The sequence below is a fragment of the Saccostrea cucullata genome, unplaced genomic scaffold (assembly GCF_032062105.1).
Source record: "Saccostrea cucullata isolate Sc308-1 unplaced genomic scaffold, CSIRO_AGI_Scuc_v1 ctg2324, whole genome shotgun sequence".
NCBI classification, from domain to species: Eukaryota; Metazoa; Mollusca; class Bivalvia; order Ostreida; family Ostreidae; genus Saccostrea; species Saccostrea cuccullata.
In genome coordinates this window covers 107,388-121,480 of record NW_026918989.1, presented here as the reverse complement: position 1 = coordinate 121,480, position 14,093 = coordinate 107,388, and the positions used below count along the sequence as shown (strand labels likewise).

Sequence of the window (14,093 nt, the reverse complement as noted above, 5' to 3'; positions counted from 1 at the left end):
AGACTAATAACATGTACAGAGACGGTCATTTTGCACATTGAAAGTTTCTAAGAGTTACCTGGCCTTGATTAAAAAAAAAAAGAAAAAAATTATTTATCTAAATTTCTTCGGTATTATTCACTTTATATCATATTTTAATAAACAAACAAACGCATATTTTCATCAAGAGATAATACTCGGATTAGTTTGAAATTCAGATTACTTCTTAAAATATCTTTCAAACACCAATGCGCTGTCCATAGACTTTAATATTAAAATCAGGGTGCAATTAATTGGTTAGTAATCAACATGTAAATTCCTTGTTGGAACATTTTTGTTTGACAACATCTTCAAATTATAACTAAAATATTGCCGACTTGGCGTAGAACAATAAAAATTAATCAATCAAAATATTTTGCTACCATGATTTAAAATATTGGACTATTTATTTCTTAGGTACAAAATATGGTCGTTATACATTGTATAAACTTTAAACAAAGCTTTGCAGTTTTTGAATATTCAGTCAACTGAAGTTAAGACGTACTGATTTTTCACATTGGGGTTGCAACCCACTTGTATACAAAAGTGTTTACAGAGGAAAATATTACGCAGATCGGAAGGTGGCAGTTGGGCGCCAGGGCTGTGTATTGAGCAAAATTGAAAAAAAATTAGATACATACGATACAATAATTTTTTTTTCTAAAGATATATATATGCGATATATTGGATTCTATTACAAGTCAATCATAAAAGGCTTATAAATCATTTAACGTATGAATTTCATAAAAATTGTTTCATTGTCATTACAACTTACACCTCAAATTAAAACTTTTAATGACTATCAAATCAAAACTTTTAATGACTATCAACATTTTAAATTAAAATTGTCTATGCTTTAGTAATAATTCTAAAAACTGTGTTATTGCCTTAAAAAATTGAATGATTATTTAACAGATTTAATTAGTGAAATATGATCTTTGATGATTGAAGTTCCAATCTTTTTAACAGAATTAGAAGAAAAAATGCCTGTCCGATACGTATTGGAAGTAAATTTTCGATACGATATGTTTCTTGTATATTGATACGTATCGATAAATTGATAAAACCCTACAGTCAGCAGCCTGCAAATCTTACATAAGACCATTGTTGTAAATTTACCTTCTGTTTATATATATGTTTTATATTATGACACAACTTTGCAATTCAAATATTGCTTTGACATTTACTTAGTATTCCCACAAACTTTTATTACATATATGGTCACATAATTTGCCTCAAAATAAATGTTAAATTGCCTTGCAAATTTAGAATGACAGAAGTGTAGACATAGGATTAATAGTGCATGTGCTACATTTGTGGTAAGTAAGTTTAAGGGTCGTGGTGCATCAATCAGTTATCCACATATTAGGACGCATTGCAAGGGAGATACTGGAGTTTTTCAGATTTGGGAAACAATTTTATTTATACTTTGAGAAATGATATCAATTGTGTAATTTTGTTTTGTGAACATTTCTGCGATGCTTGTCATGAGCCCCATTGTGTGCGAGTTGCACATTTATCATTTTCAATGCAATTTGCATTAATTTTCAAATTTCAATCTTAAGGCGCAATTTGTGCCTTTCACTTACCAATTTGGTCATTTGGTGCGATTTGTACCTAATTTGTGCACGATTTGTGCTTTTATTGTTGATCTGGGTGCCAATTTTAGTTTGAGACGGATGGGTCATGCGACTATGTCCCTTGACTCATTTGGCTTAATACATATATTTTGGTACGATTTGTACCTAATTTGTGCACGATTTGTGCTGTTGTTACTTTGGGCCGCAAAATTGCCGCCCCAATTTTAGTTTGTGGCGGATGGGTCACGTGACTTTGTCCCTTGACCCATTTGGCATAATTTTGCAAAGAATGCTGTCTCCGGGGGGTACTGTTTTTTCCAGACTCCTTGGATCAAGGTGGTATTTCTCTTGCTCATCATCTATATTCATTTACCTATGCTGCCATATAATCATAATGATCGGCGCATACATTGTGTTATATCTAATTTATTATTAAATGGCCATGACAAGCACGCCAAAACAAATAAAGTCTTCTTTTTATTGACTGTATTTTCAGACTTCGTAAACCTTTTACTGGGGTTAATCTGATCAAGTTTGTTTCTGTTATTGTCTTGGTACAATGTCACGAAATAATGGGGTTTATCCAATATGGATAAACCTGGTTATTTCGTGCAGCTTAATGTTTTACATGCAAAGATAGATAACTCTTAGTTTCTTAACATTGAACGTCATAAATCATCGGGCTCGGTGCTTAAAAAATTCTTGATATTTCTTGTATGCGCATGTCTTCTAGAATATTCCTTTTGAATCTGTAAATTGAACGAAGCAGACGCAAAGATTTTTTAAAACCCACCCTCCCTCCCCTTAATTTTATATTTTATCCCCCTTTAGCACCTCTGCCATTCTTCTAATGCATTTTCATTACAACTGTTTTTTTTTTCCGGTTGTTTTTTCGTTTTCTTTTAATTTCTCGTTTCAGCGTCATGGCATGGATCGAATCTTGAATAGGATCCACCAGCTTGTTGATGTGCTTTGCGGACCTTCAATGTTCCAGTTGCCTGTGGCTATTGACTTTGTTAGGCATAATTTTGCAAAGAATGCTGTCTCCGGGGGGTACTGTTTTTTCCAGACTCCTTGGATCAAGGTGGTATTTCTCTTGCTCATCATCTATATTCATTTACCTATGCTGCCATATAATCATAATGATCGGCGCATACATTGTGTTATATCTAATTTATTATTAAATGGCCATGACAAGCACGCCAAAACAAATAAAGTCTTCTTTTTATTGACTGTATTTTCAGACTTCGTAAACCTTTTACTGGGGTTAATCTGATCAAGTTTGTTTCTGTTATTGTCTTGGTACAATGTCACGAAATAACTAGTCTGTTTACCATGCCTCCACGTGCTAGTCACTTCCTAGCCGCATTTCCGTGAATAATATACCCTATCTCGCTAAAGTCTCGCTTACTCTCGCCAGAGCCACTGCCAGGGCTACTCTGAACTCATCGGGTTTTATAATTTGCAGAACACGGAAAAATAAAAGGTTCCGAACACATTAGTAGGGGTGTTTATACAAATACTTTTTTCTCCCTGTACCTTTCGAATTGGCATATCTCACTGTACATGCTGTATTAAAAAAAAACATGTATATATAACATGATCAACTACAATTGACGTTCATGTTTTGTGCAGAATATACGCAACATTATTCTTCTCTACGACCTAAATATACACCTTTTCCTTGGCCCAGTATGGATAATGATTGTCAAATCTAACAAAGACGAACAATAACAAAAGAATCACCTATAAACAAATCAATCAAAGATGCAAACCTTACAGCTTCACGCACTTTTTTAAACTCACATGGTATTTCACACAAATTAAGGTCACATTGTTATTATGAGAAATTTTGTAACGTCAGCAACAAACTATATTTTAAAAGTGATTTCTGACTTACTTTATGTATATTTAACTAACTTAAAACATAATTCACAAATATTTATTGGTAGGATTTTGAAAATTATGCTCTTTGCTGATGAATTGTGATAGTTCTCAAATGTTTTTTTTGCGTTTTCTCGTAAAATGTAGCGATCTTTGTATCTGTTCTTTTTAAAGCAGTTCTTTGCCTTGCAGTGACTCAAAAACAAATCATGTAACTTTCGTAATTCTGTATAACATGACTCGATAAAGCGTAAGATTATATTAGTATTTTTCATTTGTTTTACTGACTTTCATGTTAAAAAGCTGGCATTTTTTGGTTACCATTAATCTAGCATCATGAAAAATACATCCGATCGCAAAACTCTAACATTTCAGACTGTAAATGTAAAAGAAATTTCTTTTCAATGGTAACAACTTACTATTAGAAAATTTTAACAATACTCTTTTATCCTGTCTTTTGGCTTGATTTCTTCATGCAGCATTGTCAATTTTCGGCGCTGAATTTCGAAAAATCCATGACGAGTATAGAAAATGCATGTGCAAAGTCCTTCGAAAAAAACATAGCTATAAGATGTCAATTTGAAAATTACAACTAAATACTATCAAAGAAAGCTGGATTATTTTAATTTGTAAATAATTATGGTGAAATCATACGGATGTAACATCATGTCGTTTATTAATGCAGCCTCATTTAAAACATCGACTTTCAAACTTTAAGATAATAAATATATAAAGAATATGTACCTTTAACGTGAAATACATATTAGGGTTATGGCTAGTATTAAAGGTAGATAATGTTCATTTCATGATGCAAAATGAATGAGACCTAAATTTGTGCGAAAAACAATGTGAGCCTAAAAACTGCGTTGAGCTGTGCTATGCAAACTCATTTCTGTTGCTGAAGACAAATCAAAAGTGTTTTAACCAAGTTGAACAATTTTGTTATTACCTGATACTGTCTGCAACTACCCAAAACACACTTTAAAAGGTAATGACTCTATTAATTGAAGTCCTCCAAACACAATAATACACCATAGCTACTCACAAAGACACTAGGGAACTAGGTCCCTTAGTTGAGTTGTCTAACCAACAGTTGTTTCCCGAAAAAACACCAGTGTCTTTATGATAGCCTTTCCTGAAATTCAATTCAACAGTTCCACACATCACAATAGCCCCAACGGCAAGAGCATTCATATTGCTTTTCAGTACTTAGCGTAGAAAGCGATCGTTTGTTTCCTATTTGAAAATGCCAAAAACAATATTTCTTAAATAGCATAAATGTATATTAATGTTTAGAGTTATAAGAAATCAAAAAGAAACAATAGAACAATAGAAACTAATATTAAATCTTACATTTATAATGCTATTTAATCAAAAGACATAAAAAAACAAAAGTACGTACACTGTACTTGAGGTATTTATGAAATATCTTATAGTTTCAAAATATATCACACTGGCATTTTATAAACTAAGTATATTTTTCTAAAGTTTCATCCATGCTAAATCAATCAATCAAGTAAATAGTCATTGTTATGTTTACCATCTTCGAGGTTCTTTGTACATTGGGTTCTCAATCCATTTCACGACGAGTTGTTTTGCAATCCCTTACATGGTTTACAAATTCTTTTGAATTAAGCGTACAGTTACACGTAGTAATGTAGGCAAGCCATGCTAGAACTCCAGGATATGCAGTCTTCACCTTTGTAATAAATGTAAACTTTCAAGAAAAAAAAACATTTAAATTACTTATTATAAACATAGCGTATTTCTTTTGTAAATGCTTTTAAGATATTTAAATGTTGAGAGAAAACAAAATGATTTGTAATTTCATTATTAGAATACAAGGATTTGGTACGTCTTCTTTCAGGAAGTCAAAAAAGAAAGGTAACACTTTTGAAATTTTAGAATGCATATTTAAGGTTGATGAATTTATATCAAAATATGAAAACATATAAAACAAACTTGTAAATTTAATCTGATTGCTTAATTTAAATAAAAAAAAATTGTGGGTTTAGGACCCCGATGGATCATAATTGCAAGTTCAACTCTGTTTCAGTATATATATTGTATTTTATACTCTACAGCCCTTTGTCTTAAAAAAACATTATTTCATTATATGTATATGCACTATAAAAAATAGAATAATCGAAAAAAACTGCGAGTTGTTTATTATTATTTATGTAATAACTAAGGCATAAATATGTAAACAATTGATGTATTTAACAACATATAGATAATCATGTTTCTCTATTATTATTTTTGTACTGTTCATGCATTATTGTTATTTATGAAAAAAAAAATTCTGAAAAAATCTTAAAAAAAAAAAAAAGAAAGAAAATGATACGTCAAAAGAATATTATTTTAGCAATTTCAAATACATAGTTACAACCTGTCATTTCAATAATTAATGACGTTCTCTAAGTGACGTCCTTTCACCCGCTTCCCTTCCCTAAAGCGCACTTTAAAACCTTTCGAATAATATCAGTTTCGTATAAATAGCTCGAGTTTTTGCGAAGTTTTTAAAATGTAAAAGTGTTACCTTTCTCTTCGGACACATTGTAGTTCTTCGTTACATAAACTTTTAAAAATCACCGGAAAAGGTACTTTGTGATTTGTTTTCTTGTCTATATAACGAACATCAGCCATCATTAATACGATATTTGATATACCTGAAACCTGAAACAATGTAGGTAAATGTAGAATTAATGCACGCATTGTACATAACAAAGACTTTATAACACAACATGAACAAAAAGCATCTTCTTATCTTTTAATTGAAGTACAATGTTTTAACATGTTGAACATACGGATAAAAAAACTAACTGGGATCGAAAAATACTAACGAGGAACATATTTCAAAAGCTGAATATACATTGTAGTCAGAAAACTAATAATCTAATCAAAATACAGTAAAATCACATATTTTCGTAGGGTCAAATTTTCTTGGTTTGAAGAAAACCTCTTGGTCCGTGGGGATTTGATTTCGTCGATATAGAATTGTTGAGAAGGTATGTACAATGTATACAACATTTATCATTTCGTGATGGACATGAATTTGTGTGTTTCTTCATACCTCGAAAAGAACGAAAATTAAACCCCACAAAAATTTGTGATTCTACATTAAGAATGTGAGTTAGAAGAAACGGACATTTAAAAAATAATGACGTACGTTGTCGGACATCATGAAACTAAACGGCGAAGGCGCCAGATGATTACCAGGTATATGATGTGGTTTTTATTTTATAATAATTTCTCAAATAAGGAACTTATCAATCTAAAATTTTCAACATTTCTTTTGTTTATGTTCCGTATAAATTTTAAAAGCAAAGACTAGTAGTAATAGTTTTATAGCCTTACAGTCCACGAACCTGTTTGATAATCCCTCGTATTGTTATAGAGGACACAAAAACAAAAATACTGACAATTTTTTTATGATCTGACAACTGCCACTTACACAAGGGAGCCGAGACATCAATATACAGTCGATTAAAGACAATCCTTAAACTGCAAGTGGAACCTACATGTAAGCACGCACGTTTCCTTAACTATATTAGCCTTAAAACGCAAAATCATTGCTTTAGCATATTAAGGATCGGGCAAGAGTATTGCCCGTAAAACCACATTGTTTTATGACATACATTGAAGCGAAAACGTCAATAATACTTATACCTTAAAAAAAAGATTTACCGAGGCGAAAAACAATCCGCGGTTATTATTGATATTTTTCTGGTGAATAACAAAATATTTTCAACACAAGGGTCGATAATTGTAAAATAATAATAATAAGCAACATTGTTAAGGCTTGAAAAAGGGGGCGGGGCCTAATTTATACGGGAAAGGTTTACTGTGACGTCACAAAAGATATGACTTTAATGTATTTCTCATAATACATGAAAATGAAATAATTTGCAACTTCTAACTGTATTAGCATAATAAACAACCAAATAACTTATCAATGCATTAAAAAAGGTGCTATTTAAATCCCATGTAGCTGATTATAAACAAAGCACTGAACATCCAAAGTCAATTAAAGTGCCCCAAAACGAGTTTATGATGTCACAAACGGTTTTTGAAGACATAACCCCACATCTCTAGTTGTTTGATGGGTTAAATGTTATGACAAGTGATGATCGATTTGAAAATATTGATATTACGATGTATTCATCCCGTGTACTTTTCAAAAGTATTTATAACCCTTATTTGATCAAAACAGGATGTCACAAACAAGGGTGGTTGTATTCGGGTTTTTAAAAATAATTTACTAATACCAAAAAAGAAGGCCTAATATTGTATTTCATAACAATGAAGGGATAAACCACTCATTTTTACTTACAATTTCTCTGCGATAGCAAAAAAAAAAAAAATTTGCTTCGCGAAATATGAATGTCCCATTCAATGCAGTGGATTACGTTACGATTTTCTTACAGCTTTAACGGAATTGTAATTGACATAAATGGTTATGTTACATGGATAAAATTGATCATCAAATTATCAGAATAAAAAAAAACATAATGATTTACGGACAAATGAAAACTTTCAATTTGTGCATTTAATTGTGAATTACGTTACACGATCTTGCACACAGTTCCTAAATGCTATGAACTTCAAATATCCTGACTGAGATACACACTTGTGCCCATTATTAATCACACATGGACAATGCCTTCAACTGTCATAATAAATTTTATATTTGAATTAAAGTTGAAATCCGTGAACTACGTTATAGTGAATTACGTTATGATCAACTTTCTTTTTGATGTAAAAGAATCTTAACTAGGCGCAAAATTACCATGAGTCTTAATTCAATGTCATCGCTTATCATACGGGAACTAATAGAGAGGAAGTTTACAGGCTGGAACGGTTTTGACTAAGGCAGTGGTGTTAAAAATTAGTTTAAAACTGAAAATTTGACTTTTAAACGAATAAAACTATTTCATCGTTAACAGTGCTATTGGAATTTCATTCTGAATATGAAGGGTATATGTTCTACTAAGATATCATAAATATAAAACATTGATTCGCTCAGCGTTTAATTCTGAAAAGGTCTGTATAATAGTGTTACGTAATCCAAAACAGTGTAACGTAATTTACACATTATATAAATACAGCTTTAATCTTAGATAATGACTAGAATAAATTATGCTGAGCACGAAAGAAATTTCGGTGGTGGGAAAGGGCCAAAGAAGGAGATAACTACCTGGAAAAAGAGGTTTAACGTGTAAGAAAAAGTATTATGTATCCATTTCATAATTTTTCTAAAAATCACCAACATCTCAATACAGAAATAAACAGATCTTTTCAATAGTAAAAGGGTCTAGAAAAGGTCCAAAATTTGTTTAAAGAACTACATAGAACACACTTAATTGATAAAATTCTCCTTACTTTAAATGTTTTTATTTTAATGCAATAAGTATTTTGATACCCCGGTTACCCATCAACTGGTTAATTTCTTTCCATAATCCTTTCAAAGCTAGAACACCTTATCTTATCCTCCTTCAATGAGTAAAAAGTCTGTAAAACAGTTTGTCGTGTGTTGCCACCTTTGTGACGTTTAATAATTTGTTTGAAATTCTCAAATGTATTATTAATAATGACATATAATTTTTAGCAGACACAAGATATCAAGATGAGAAATAAAACCAATTTTGTAAAGGGAGATAATCCAAATTTACAGTAATTACCACTTAGATTTAACAGAAAAATCATGAAAATGGGTCTGAAAACGCTAAAACATAAATTTAAACAACAAAGAAATGGCGGAGGCGGGGCGGCAGGAGGTAAATAACAAACTTTGAAACAACGTCCGTCTTCCAAGGATGTAGATGGGAGAAAAGGCAGAGTAACGCACTGCATGGTCAGAATTTCATTTGTTAGATTTTAATTGGTCAGATTTTGATTGGTCAATCTCTGCCTCTCCTACCACGGTAAGACATGGAACAAAATTAACATTACAAAGCACAGCTATACAGTATTTCAGACTTTCACATTCAAGGAGGACACTTATTGATTATAATAAAAATTTTCAAGTAAACTTATAATTAAATTTATTTATTTTAATGCAATAAGTATTTTGATACCCCGGTTACCCATCAACTGGTTAATTTCTTTCCATAATCCTTTCAAAGCTAGAACACCTTATCTTATCCTCCTTCAATGAGTAAAAAGTCTGTAAAACAGTAATTGTAAGAGTAAAAACTTTACCATCAGAATGTTTATAATTTTGAAAGTGAATCAAAACTTTACTTTTTTGAAAAGTAATCTGTGAAACTTGTAAAACCTTATTAGCAGTGCCAACTGATGTTATCTCTCCTATTCTGAGGAAGCCGTGAAAAGCCAATAAAAACATTGTTTGAAATAATGCCCTTTTATATATGTTCGATATCGTATGTTCTAAAGCATCACAAATTTTATGCAGAACTACTATGGTTATTGGTAAACGAATATCCATTGAAGGTCTTGATTTGCGACAGGAACTTAATAGTTTCTGAATGAGAAAGCATGATGTATTGTCAGGCAAATTATTAATTTTATGTATATATGCTATTGATGAAATAAATGACACGATAGAGGAGGCTGCATAACCTTCAGCAAATAAATAAGAGATAAACAAAGCCAAAGTTTCCTGAGACAACGGAAGATCATTACTCATATCAAATTTGTTTGCAAAATTTCTATAAATAGACCATGCCCGTTTATATGCTTGAGTGGAAGCTGGTGCCAATGTTGAAGTCAACAGGTTCCTCAAGACTGGTTCTAAGGAGGTAATGTTGGCAGATTGGGAATCACCGTTGGTTCTTTGTCCATCCAAGGAGCAAGTTGATGGAACTGCTGCACCTTCAAACGAGACAAGCAATCACATAGAATATTTTCCTTGGTACCCAGATGCCTAGCTTTAAACAAAATGTTAGACTGCAGACAAATTAGCACTAACTCTCTAACCAAATACATTATACTTTTATCCTTAGACGATTGCTTGTTAATGATATGCACAAGGGCATAATTGTTTGTGTAAAAGTAAATGCATTTGTTTTTAAAAATATGACTCCAAACTTTAAGAGCTAACACTATTGGGTAAAATTCCAAGAGAGTAATATTACATTTTTTCCAATTATCATTCCAAGTCCCATAGAACCAGTGCACACCTAACACTGCCCCGTATCCTATAGATCCTGAAGCGTCTGTATACAGTTTTAATTCATTGGAATCAACCCACCTATCTGGTAAGAAAACCGACCTACCATTAAATTTTTCCAAGAAGGCTAACCAAGTACATAAATCTGCTTTTACTTCTTTGTTTAGTCTAATGCGATAATATGCTTTTGTAATGCCAATAGTAGTGTTGATAAGTCGCCTTAAGAACGCTCTACCTGGCAAGACTACATTACACGCAAAATTAAGAAGACCAATCACTGACTGCATGTCTTTCAAAGTAATCTTTCTGCTTGGTAAAAGCTGTTCAATTGTATCTCTACATTTTTTAACTTTATCAATAGGTAACCTTGCCTCCATCATCTCGGTGTCTAATTCATATCCCAGAAAAGTCATTACCTTGTTAGGACCAAATGTCTTATCCTTAGCCATAGGTACACCTATGTCGGCGCAAACTGTTAAAAATGCCACAAGTTTTTTGTGGCACTCTGTCGCAGATTTGTCAACAATTAGAAAATCATCTAATACATGAGTCATAAATTTAATTCCTAATTTTTCTTGTGCAATCCACTGAAGTGCTGTACTGAACCTTTCAAATATACGACAGGAAGAACTGCAACCCATCTGAAGACATGTGTCAAAATACCAATGACCTTGCCAAGTGAAACCAAAGTATTCAAACTGTGATGCATGTAAGTTGATAATTCGAAATGCATTAGAAATATCTGTTTTGCAACAATATGATCCTTTCCCACACTGCTTAATGTTTTGAATAGCATCCTCTACAGAAGAGTATTGAACAAATGACTCTTCCTCGGGTATGCCATCATTGACAGACTCACCTTCCGGATATGACAAATGATGGATCATACGGTACTCACCCTCTGTTTTCTTACTAACTAGACCTAAAGGGGAACAATTTAAAATTGGCAGTGGTTTCTCTTTGAAAGGACCCATAATTCTACCCAAATTTATCTCCTTTTCTAACTTTTTGCTAATAACTTCTGGTAAGTCCAGTGCCGATTTTAAATTTTTTGAAAGAGTATTTCTACTTTCCCCTGTGTAACCAATGTGGAACCCATATCGAAAACCATTAACTAAAAATTCTGTTTCTACCTTGTCATACCCCACCAACCAGTACTCTAATCTACTGGGATTTACTGGAGTTGGACCCTTTTGTGGGATAGGTTGGCTTTGAGAATTTAGCATTACCTGTGTTGGTTGATGTGCCATTTCCTTGAAATGGTTTTTGGGTTCTGGATTTGTCCAAGAAACGAAATGGCCGTTGAATTGGTTTTTTACATATGTAGATTGGATGGAAGCCACCACAGTTATAACATCTGTGCTGGAATTTGCATGATGAACCAAGCCTACAAAACCTTCCAGCTTTGTGATAGGCAAAGCATGACCCCTGAGGGACTTCCTCATACGTACCAAATGACGAACGGTCTGGTGTTATTTTGCTTGACTTCTTTTCTGATTGTTTGAGGCGAGCATTAACATATATCTCCATATGGACATCACCCCATTCTACCTCACCTTGTTCTATGAGTTCCCTGAACTCCTTATCATATTTTCTCCAGTCCCCCTTTTCCTCTGCAATTTGCCTTACTGATTCCATGTGTTTTGCAAGCTTTGGCTGTGCAAGTGTATCTTTAATGCAATATATTGTCACATACCTATTCCACGCAGTTACCCAGTCATGCAGGGATAACGAACCATCCCTAACTTCGTCGTCATCTGTGGATCGCATATTGTGGATAACCACCTTACCTGTCTGATCCTGTTCCTCTACCTTGATAGAATACTTACTTTTCCCCTTTTCCTTTTTTAACAACAGAGCCATATCAACATATTGTTTTGACCAAATTTTAGATTTTATTTTGTCAGAAACAGTTGCCTCTATCGGTACTGATGAGCTTACAAAACCTGATTTCTTACCCACATTTGCTGCAGGTGGAAGTTCAGTACCTACAATCTGTGAACTGTGTTCGATTACAGCGCCTGATACCAATCCTGAGATACTTGCATCCACTGACTTATTTGTTATTTGACAAACTGACCCAGAAGGACCTGCTGTTAAGCTATTGCTTGATGTAGTGGAAGCATTATTTCCCCTTTCTCCCCCCATATTATGAACAGAGATACTCCCCTGATGTTGCAGTAATGGTTTTATCTCTGCTAACACCTGCTCCGTGACTGCCTTTGTTATGGTTTGGGTTAATGCAGCCAAGGTTTCAGGAGGAACATCAAGGGGTTGAGTGCTTGTATCGACAGCCACAGCATCATTGGTAGTGGACTCTCCAGTTCCGTTCTGTGCACGACGTGGTCTTTTCACCTGACTTGTTTTGGACTGTTGGGCTTTATTCCTTTTGCCTGGCATAATGCTGGTAAATATATACCTATATAAATTTAAAATTAAGGAAGAAGTATGTATCCAATATATTATGTTATGTATAAATATAAACTGTAAAAGGCTTCGGCCTTAATTGACAATGAACAAGAATTGTAAGACCTCACTGCAGCCAGTGTAGGCCCCAACTGTAAGAGTCAGTTAGCCTACATGACAACGTATTTGAGCATATTGATATTTAACATTACATTATATAACCACTTTCATCGCTCAGTACAATGTGTAAATCTAATACAACAAACTAGAAAGTGATGAACCTTTTCCTTCAATTAATTTTTCACTTCATTGATTCTGCCGCTTCTCGATAAAACACCCTGTATCACCTACAGTTGTTGACAAAAATTTTCCGGAAATAGAGTAAATAGTAGAACCAAAAGTGTTTTGGAACAGATCTGTATTTCCCGAATTGCCGTAAGCCAATAAAAGCACCCATTGTGCGACTGCAAAAGCCATTAGTCAACATTACTAAGCCGCTGCTGATCAGTAAGAACTATCCGCCACATAAAACGAAAAGTTGACATAAGTTATAAATCACCACCTTTGAAGCCGACAACCCTCGCACCGTGTCAAATTCCCAAGAAGGCTGTAGTGCCTTTCCCACAGATAACAACCTGTTCGGCTGTTGTTAATTGTTTTCATCACTACTACAAACGAGGTACTTGAAGGGCTTGTAATGTATCTAAGCGCAGTTGCAGAACAATAAAACCTTAATAAATGAATAATGAAAAACCACTATTTGTACAAGACTCAATATCATATAAAGGGGATAGCAAATACAAACAGTAAACTTGTACCTTCAAAAATGATTTTTTTTTTTTTTTTTTAATTTTAATTCCTCCATAATCTGGACCATTGAATCGAACATGATTAGGTAAATCAACTTGTTGTTGAAATCGATATAAAAATCATCAAGGTAAAAGTGGGCCTAACATGAATTAAAAACCAAAACGGCTAAATGTCAAGTACAAAAGACTGCCAGAAACTTGTACCTAGGACTTGCCTAAAGTACTGTAAAAATTCACAATATTTTAGTAATCAACTAATACCGA

General features: G+C 33.2%; 1 protein-coding gene across 1 annotated transcript; it reads right to left on the bottom strand.

Annotated features, from left to right (window-relative positions):
• Window positions 1–11,778: 11,778 nt before the first annotated feature.
• Window positions 11,779–13,492, bottom strand: LOC134276674 (uncharacterized). The gene is made up of 2 exons (XM_062758950.1): window positions 13,302–13,492; window positions 11,779–13,018 (listed from the first exon to the last, which is right to left on the bottom strand). The coding sequence occupies exon 2, from the start codon at window positions 13,012–13,014 to the stop codon at window positions 11,779–11,781; it is 1,236 nt and encodes a 411-aa protein (XP_062614934.1). The 5' UTR covers window positions 13,015–13,018; window positions 13,302–13,492.
• Between the last annotated feature and the right edge of the window lie 601 nt (window positions 13,493–14,093).